Consider the following 8,829-nt stretch of genomic DNA (forward strand, 5'->3'; position numbering starts at 1 on the left):
CCGCCCTGCCCTTCCCACCGTCACCAGCACCATGTGGGCTCCCACCTTTGGCCCAGCTGCTCCGCCCGCAGCACAGCCGTTCCCAGGGAGAAGCTAGAAATAAGTCTCCAAGAGGGAATTTGCAAGTGCTAGTGTCCTGCGTGGGAATTTACAAGTGCTACTATCCAGCCATCCCTTTACTTTTGGTTTGGTTTGTTTGTTTGTTTTTTTTTTGCACAAGCTACCTGGGGAAGGAAAAGAAAGCCCTAAGGGGAAAACCCTTATTCTCGGTGTGATGAGTGAGCCCAGATCTTGTCAGCCTGAAGGGAAAGCATTGTCAAGTCATGGAAAAGGGGCTTGAGACCGCAGGTGCCTGGGTTACCTTTTTTTGACTAATTGCTGGTGTTTCCACTCGTGGATAAGGTGAGAGTCTGTGATAAATATATTTATTTTCCTGGTCTTTTGGATGTTGGGTTGCTGCATTTGTTTGGTGGCCCTAACTACTGTGACATGAACTGCCAGGGGGTTTGCAAGGTGGCCTCTCACCCATCCTGGGTGCAGCTCCTGACACAACAGGCCAGAGTATAAACCTTCCACTGGCCTAAAAAATCAGAAGAAAATACGGGTGTTTGATGATGAAGGAGCCCAAATGCGTTCATCTGGCTCTGGATCCGGACATGGTGCTGAATACATGTTTCTAGCAGAGATGGGTTCTGCAAACTAAAGAAGTGCTCAGATTTAATGAAAAGGGGGAAATAGTACGTTGGGCAATGGGTAACTCAATGCCAATCAGATCAGCAAAGTCCTGGAAACCCTGGTCCTGGTGCAGCGGGAATGCTGAGGGATGAGGCTGATGCAAGCGAGCCCCAGACTTGTGTGATGCTGTCCAAAGGATGCTGTGGTGCTCCGGTGCCTCTGAGCAGACATGGTGGGAATAAGGAGTCGTTTAACAGCACAGCAAGGCTGAGTAAATAGCTGGGGTTGGGAAAGGGAAAAAGGGAATGTTTTTGCCAAATATTCATTAGGATTTGAAAGCCCATTTCAGTTTGACCTTGTTCTCCTGCTGCAAACATTCGAGCTCTCAGGCATTGCATGCAGTCAGTGCTTGAGTGAGGCAAATGTTAGGCTTGGATGTTGGGTGGGTGGCAGTTTGGGAAGGCATCTCCTCGGTTGGAATGGTAGGAATTTGGGGTGCGAGTCACTTACGGAGGTCGCTGGTGTGATAGAAGGGGTGCAGATAACCCAGGGATGGGAATTCGGGTCCCCTGGCGACTGAGAGCACCTTGTGAAGTGGTGGTGGGTGGTGGGGAAGGCAAATGGATGTGAATCCAGAGGACATCATGACCTGTGAATGGCGCTTCTGCTGGCTGAGCCTGCGGCATCCCCCCTCAGGTTAGCGTGGGAGCAGAAAGGTGTGGAAAGGGGTGGAGCAACGGCAGAGTAATGTCAGGAGAGAGCTGGGACTCTGGGTGGACACAGAGCTGGTTGTTCCACTGTCCAGCTTTTAGAGGTAAGACCACAGTCTTTGCAAAAAGGAGTGGCGTTGAGAGGCTGTTTGGAAGTGCGCAGGGAAGGGAATGGGCATGGAGCTGCTGCAGGCAGCAGGTACAGCCAACACAGCCCTTTCCCTAGGGACAGTGAGAGCAAACTCTTGCCCAAATCAGTTCTACAGCTTCCCAGATAAGTGGCAAAAGTGGATGGGCTCCCTCCTTCCCTGANTCACTTCCAGCCGCAGCTGAATTTTTGAAGTTGTTTTATTTCGGTCACCATCCGTTTTCCACCAAGTCACATCACGAGAAACGGTGAGAAAAACAGGGGATGCGTGTTTGTAGGAGCGAAAGGATCTGCGCTTTATTTATTTATCTATTTATTTCCCGCAACTTTTGAATTATTAAAGCGTGTTCAGCGGAGATTAACTTTCCCTGCTCAATATTTATTATTGTTTCATTTCCCTGGAAGTTGGAGCTTTGATGAATGGGCTGGAAGGTTCTGTAGTTTCTCCGTGGCTAATCTAAGTACGTCCGTATCCTCTGCTGAAAAGCTAATTTGTAATTTCCTATGGTAATGCCACTTAGTGAATTATAACGATGCACCGGGGTCTGCTTTTCCTCCCGCTCCTCCGCTGGGGGAACGGCGCTGCCGTCGGAAAATGGTGTCAAACCTGGAAACTGGCCATTAGCCCCCTAAATTTTCGGTCTAATAAGAGAAATCCAGAAAGCCTGTGGGACCATCTGGTCTGTTTTCTCACGTCTGGGCTGGAAAGCATCCGCCTGCCCCCGGTGTGGTTTCAGGGATGGGAGAGGTGGCCGGAGCCAGCACCCTGTGCCGATGCCACGACCCGTCTGCCCGTGTGGGTTTGCGTCAGCGACCGGAGCTGGATGGTGTGCACAATCCCTGCTCCTGCAAACCTCTCCCACCACCCCAATTATAATCAAGTGTTATCAGTCTTTTGAATAATTGAAGAGGCTTTCTGTTGAATATTTAATTACGATAATATTTGGTTAGCGGGGGTTGTTGGGCTCCATTTGTGCAATTGAGAATTACTGCAAGAAAACAACCTGTTAAAAGAAAATGTTTTTGTCTATGATCATTGATTTATCTTTTTTTTTTCTTTTTAAGCTAATCAGTTACTTAGTTGAAATTGGTTAATTAGCTGAGCTCCATTAAGACTCTTCGGCATTTAAACTCGATGTTTCTAAATAATTATAGTTTTGCCTGCTAAACCCACAACCCAGGGTGACCTAATTACTATTAAAGGGAGACGTGCTTTGGTCTGGCTTTAATAAGTCCCTGCTGGGAGCCCTGTGGTGAAAAATCACAGAGGCAATAGTTCAAAGGGGAAGGGGCTTGTGCCAAGCCTTGGATGGGGAGGATGACTGTCCTTCAGCCTTGCTTCTTCCAGCCTAAACCAGGGATGGTCTTGATTTGGGAGGAGAGGAGCCCCAGAGCATCCCCATGGCTGGCATCTCTGTGCCATCCACTTATGGGGACCAGTGGAAGGTGATGGCAGGTAGTTGCTTGGAAAACAAGAGAGTTAGGATTGGTTTTAGTTCATTGAGTGTTAATTTGCTTGTTTTCTCAGTCATTCCCCTTAATAAGCAGGTGGAGTCCTTTCAAGATCTTTCCAGATGGGGAAAGAAAAAAAATACACTATTAAGTTAATCTTGTTTGTTTGTTGTTTTTTTTTTTTTTTCTTTTTAACAGTAGTAAGGTTATTTAGGTTATTATTAAGATCTAGTGGAAGGTGTCCCTGCCCATAGCAGGGGGTTGGAGCGAGATGATCTTTAAGGTTCCTTCTGACCCAAACCATTCTGTGATTCTAGGATTTTATTTATTTATTTATTTATTTATAATTTGGAAATAGCCATGCCAAGTAATTAGAGATTAGTGGAGCCTCAGGTATGTGCTCGTTTGTGTAGTGAATAAGATGTTTATTATCTGTAGAGGCATCCAGTCGGGGTTACTGGTGGTTGGAGCTGTTAAGCTTTAATTTGTTATGCAATGAGTAAAAGTGGTAACTGGGAATAGGTGACAGGCTGTGGAAATCCTCACTTTTAGGCCATTTCATCCCATCCTTGGTGGGGTCTTCATTGTGACTTCAGAGGATTGTTTCATGATATTTTCTCCCCAAAAGTCCTTCTCACATCCTGCCTGCCTCTACAATCACCAGTACCCTTTGTGCCACATCCCAGCAGCAACTGGGCACCAAGCTTTGGATTATTCAAACCCAACCAGCCTTTTCCTTGGACTGCTCTGTGCATGGCTGGGTTTTGGTGTCTTTGCCTGACTGTATATTACATTTTTGAGGGGAAGGGCAGCTCAGCCCACTGGGTGCTCTCCTCTCCTGGTTTTGCTGTCTACCCTCTCCAGTCCTGCAAACCCCAAGGCCTGTTGCACATCCACATCTTTCCCACCCTTTCCCTATTTTCTTTACGTTTGCAGGGCAGAGCATGGGGACATCTTTTTTTGCACGTCCTGGGGCAGGGCAGGTCACCTGCTTGTTGCCTCCTGGGCTTGATTTCAGGTGGAGGCTGCTTCTCCTTCAGCCCCAAAACCTGGGAAAACAGTGTCTGCTTTGAACATGGGGTCAATCCCCTGTGTCCTCTCCTTGTGGGGTGCTGTGGGTGAGCCAGCAAGTGACACCCAAAACACAGTCGGGTGACAAAGCCGGGGTGGACCCAGAGCTGGTGTTGGTCCCCTGTCTCCTGGTGCTAAAACCCACACCACTTGTGGAGGGATGGAGCAGGGAACGGCAACGTTTGAAGTTTTATGGAGGTTTTTCACTTCTTGTTTAGCAATCAGAGGCCAGGGACGGGTCTTTGATTACTCGAGGCCTCCGCTCGTTTCAGCCGCTTCCGTAGCCGCGGGGTTGGAGCCGCCTCATTATTGTCCTTGCTGGGGTCCTGTTGATGGGAGGATAATTGCTTTTTGCTCAAAAGACATTAAATCACCGCAGAAGAGGCAAAGGGGTGTGAATTACGTCTTCCCGGGCAAACCAGGAACTTGGCAGAAGAGTTGAAAAGGAAACACCATCCTCCAGAGGCAGGAGGAGATCGGGGCTGGCTGTGTGGGTCTGCTCCAGTCCCACTGCCCTCAGGATGGGGGGAGCTGGGAGGGAGACAGCCTGATGTACTGGGCACAGGCTGGGGCTGACCTTAGTGGTGGCTGGGCACTTTAGTTTTTCACCCAACACCTGTAGCTTCCTATTTCCAAATGCCCAAGGAAGGAGATGAACACGTAGGGCCAGAGCAGGAGCGGGGTGCTCTCGGAGTGCTCCATTAGGCGCTGGCTCTGCTTTTCATTTGAAACAAACGTGTTTGGAAATAACAGAATTGTCAGAATTGTACTGTCAGAAGTACTTCTTACAATGTTTTTGTCTAGTCCAGCACCTTTGCCTCCTGTGATGTACCCGTGGAGCTGGTGAGGTTGCTCCATGGGTGTGTTTGCCTGTGGTCTGTAGCAGCCCGGAGGTGCCTTCGGTGGTAACTCCATCCCTGCGCTTCTGCTGTGGTTATTTTTAAGGCAGTGATCTTTAATTTAATAAAGGAAATTATGGGCATGATCTGGCTGCAGGCAAACCCAAGGCACATGGAGCTGCTTCTCAGCCCGTGGGGTTTGGCTGGAGCTCTCCAGAAGCTCCGTGCAAGTCTCTTGGAGATGCGTGGCCTTTGCTGCCTATGCTTTGCCCCTTGAGAGGAAATTGCTGGTGAGGGTCTAGGTGGTTTGAACACATCAGGGTCTCAATAGAGGCACTGTGAGATCACATCAAGTGATGTCATTTGGACCAGAGATGGAGCTGTAAAGGGGTAATTTCTGGTGTCATAAAATAGAGGAGGATCAGCTCCGTGCCACGTCTCCTGGGGAGTGATGTGTGGCATCTCGAGCTGTGTCGTTGTGCCAGGTAGCCTCTGTCTTGCTCAGTGAAATGAAGAAAAGCACCAGCTGTGCAGGAATTAAAGGCATCAATGCCTTTTTCTTTGGCCCCAGGTTGGGTCAAGCCCTCCTGAGCTCTGTCCATCAGCTGGCAGTGCTGCCCCTGACCCAGGGATGCCGCAGCCAACCTTGTGGAGGAGAGGAGGGGGGTGCTGGCTGGTGGGCGCTGTAAGGTCACGACCTAATTGTGTTCAGTCTTTAAAGATCAGCTTTACTCTTGCTCCATGTGCCATGTGTGGGTTATTCCCACAGTGGCTGCACCGCTGGGTGCTCATGGGAGCTCCTGTGCTCACAACTCAGCTCCAGAGCCTGACCAAGGCTGTGGAAAGACACTGCTAACTTCCAGGGGCTCTGGATGAGGCTGGAGAAGAGGGGCTGCTTTGAGAAGGGCTCTGCTTTGAGCCCCCTCCAGCACTGCCTTTGTGTGCCAGTGCTGGGCTCTGCTGCCAGGGCTCATGGGAATGGGGAAATCCCTGCTTTTGCACCATCCCTAACTTGGGGGAAGATGGCCCAGCTGCCTCCCACCATTGGGACCCACTCACAGCATCCCCCAAAATGGCCTGGCTGCCTCCCACTCGCAGCATCCCCAGGGCTCCCTGCTGATGGGGCTTGAGGAGCGATGGGCAGGCACCCACCTTACCCTGTGCCTCTATAACTCCTATGTTTTCCCACTCTGGACCCCGTGGGTCTGGTGTGTGCTTTGGTTGTTCCCAAATGTCATCTCCTGAGTCACGGGCCCAGCAGATTTTTGGAGGTGGCTCTGCGGCAAGGCACGTTTTTATTTTGTTCTTTAAAGCTTTGCGGTGTTCAGGGGAAACTGGGATGTCTTTGAACCATTTAAAGTATTCCTAATAGGTTACCTTGAAAGCTTTCCGCAGTCTTGAATGAATCAAAGTGCAAATGTTTATAATGCAACACCCACACAGGCTGGGAGAAGAATTTTATTAAGGCAGGAGAGTCAGAAAACAATAATAATAAAACATGTTTTATGAAGTTGGTGAGAAACTTATAAACTAGGTGAAGTTTTACAGCAGATGAATTTGATACAAGTTGTAAATTTGAATTCCCAGGCTGGTCCTCAGGTCTTGCTCTTTATTACCTGAAATAACATTCTCCACTTTTAATAGTTGGCTGCGGCAGAACGAGCGTGGTTTTATCTCTCTAAATGATCCGCCGTGCGTGTCTTATCATCAAACTTTCCCCATCCTAAGGACTCTGGCCATTTCCTTGAGCAGCACAGTGCCTGTTGCCAATTAGCAAATTGCTGCTGTTTGCTTTGCCATGACAGGAGGGGCTTTGGAAGTCCTTTCATACATCCCCATGTCCAGATTATTGAGTTTTTTTTCCAGCAGAAAGTGCTTCATTGTCTGATAAGAGGATTGTTTTGTTAATACCTCAGCAAAAAGGGACTGGAAGATGCTGTTGATAAATCAGTGTATTTCAGTAGCAACTTGCTGTGCTTTCCCACTCCTGACACTGCTGGGAGGGATATGGGCACTTGCCAGGGCATTGTTGTGAGGTGACCGATGGCCTTTCGAGGTGTTTGGTGCTCTGTTCCAATTTTTCCTTCCCATATTTTCTTGAGAGCCCACATTTTTCCCAAAAAGGAGGTTTCCTTGTGGTGCAATCCAGGGACCAGTGAGGTATCACTGCCTGAGCTGGTTTTGTCCCCATCCCAGGGGTGGCTTCCCAAGAGTGGCATGTGATGACCCCAGAGTGCCCCCCATGCCTCCAGCCCCTCTGTGCCACTCAACTGTCAGCAGCTGTAGCAAGAAAAGAGTATAAAAATGGTTTTTCAGCCCCCTGTCCTGTCTGTGCACACACCAACGGATTATTCCTCTTGAAAAATAAGTGATTACTTAAGTAAAGCTTTAGAGCTAATGGCCAGATTATTCCCTTTAAAATGGGAAAATAATTAGGGATGTTTTTTTAAATAGGCTTCCCACCCTTGGATCTTCTGGGATTAGCCTACGTGGGTGTGTAAATATTTAGTTTCCAAGGACTTTTTTTTTTTTTTTTAATTTTTCTCCCCTCCCCTTCCTTGAAGAAACAGCAGCGATAAGTGACTGAAATGAGGCAGCAGCTGTGCTTGGACACTTTCCCCAGCATCCAAAATATAATTGAAATTAAAGATGACCCACAGAGGAAAATGAAATTAAGGCTTTGCTGGTGTGATGCACCATGGAGGGTTTCCTCTGCTTTCTTCTGTGTGTGAAGTTGGAGAAAGAGGTTGTGCCTTGGGGTGCTGGGATGTTCGAGGTGATGGAGAACAAGTCCAGCCCTGAGTAAGAGCTGTGGTTGAGCACGGTGGGCTTGGTTGTGTCTTCTGCCTCTGGCTGCCTGTTGGCTTGGAGGGATTTTTGAGCTTGTTTCTGTTCGTGGAGGTCTCTCTTTAACATCCAGATAATTTAGACTTTTTGCACCAAGGCACTTGGATATTTGGCTTCAAAACTGCGTCTTGTTTTGAGACTCGTTGCAGCGCTTGCGATGTGTTGGTAAAGCTGGGAAGGCGAGTGAAGGGAAGCTGAAAGCAGAAGCAAAAGATGTAGGTAGATGCAAAAATGGTTTTAACCAAGTGATCTGATGGAGTTGCAGACTGAAGGAGTGGTTGAAACCAGTAACTCTCCTAGGGGTCTGCGTCCCCTGAGACACCTACAGCTGACAAGCATCTTGCCAAGCTGGAGGAGGCCAGATCTTGCATTCCCCATCCATCTAAGGGATAAATCCCAAGCCCCAGCGAGCCATCAGAAAGCCAACAGAAGAAAACCTGGCTCAGAAGCAATCCTGCCCAGTCCTCACTTTGGAGGTGTCATCAGTGTGTTGTGCGACTTCGGTCCCCATCCTGCTGCTGGGAGATACTTAGGAGGTGCTTCTTAAAATACTCATGACCCTATCATTTCTCTTTCTGGCAGGGGTTATTTATTGCAAACATTCACCTGGGGCTGCTTTCAGGTGCCTCGCTCGTTCTTTCAAAGGCTCTATTTGTGCTGTTCAGCTGCTTTTGGCAACTTTGGGACTTTTTGTTTGCTTGCCTGCCTGCTGGAAAGCCTTCAGAGGTTGTTTAAGAGGCGAGGGGAGCCTGTAGATCCAGAGAGTTTTTTTTCTTGTTATTATTATTATATATTATTATAATTAAAACATATTTTTAGCAGCTGAAATTCGAACCCGTCTGGGTATTTATACAGCAAGATGTTTTGGATGAGGAATAGGCCAAGAGAGTCACATGGCTGGGGCCAACGTGAAACAAAAGAATCCATTTATTATCCAGGCAGGAAATTTGTTCCTCGGGATGTTGTAGCTGCAGACATAATGATTTCATTTCCTCTGGTTCACCCAGATTAATGGCTTGTGCTCTTTTGTTTGTGTGCCTGTGTTATTTCTGCGGCGCGGCTTTTCCCCTCCTGCTCCGTGCGTGTG

General features: G+C 48.3%; 1 protein-coding gene across 1 annotated transcript in view; it reads left to right on the forward strand.

Moving 5' to 3' along the window:
• Window positions 1–1,295: 1,295 nt before the first annotated feature.
• LOC115307742 (ephrin type-B receptor 1-like) overlaps window positions 1,296–8,829 on the forward strand; it is a 25,088-nt gene continuing 17,554 nt past the window's right edge. Inside the window, exon 1 of the mRNA XM_029962644.1 lies at window positions 1,296–1,371. Coding sequence (XP_029818504.1) covers window positions 1,296–1,371 — 76 coding nt within the window. The remainder of the gene's footprint in view (window positions 1,372–8,829) is intronic.

The sequence above is a fragment of the Manacus vitellinus genome, unplaced genomic scaffold (assembly GCF_001715985.3).
Source record: "Manacus vitellinus isolate BGI_N305 unplaced genomic scaffold, ASM171598v3 scaffold_49_pilon, whole genome shotgun sequence".
NCBI classification, from domain to species: domain Eukaryota; kingdom Metazoa; phylum Chordata; class Aves; order Passeriformes; family Pipridae; genus Manacus; species Manacus vitellinus.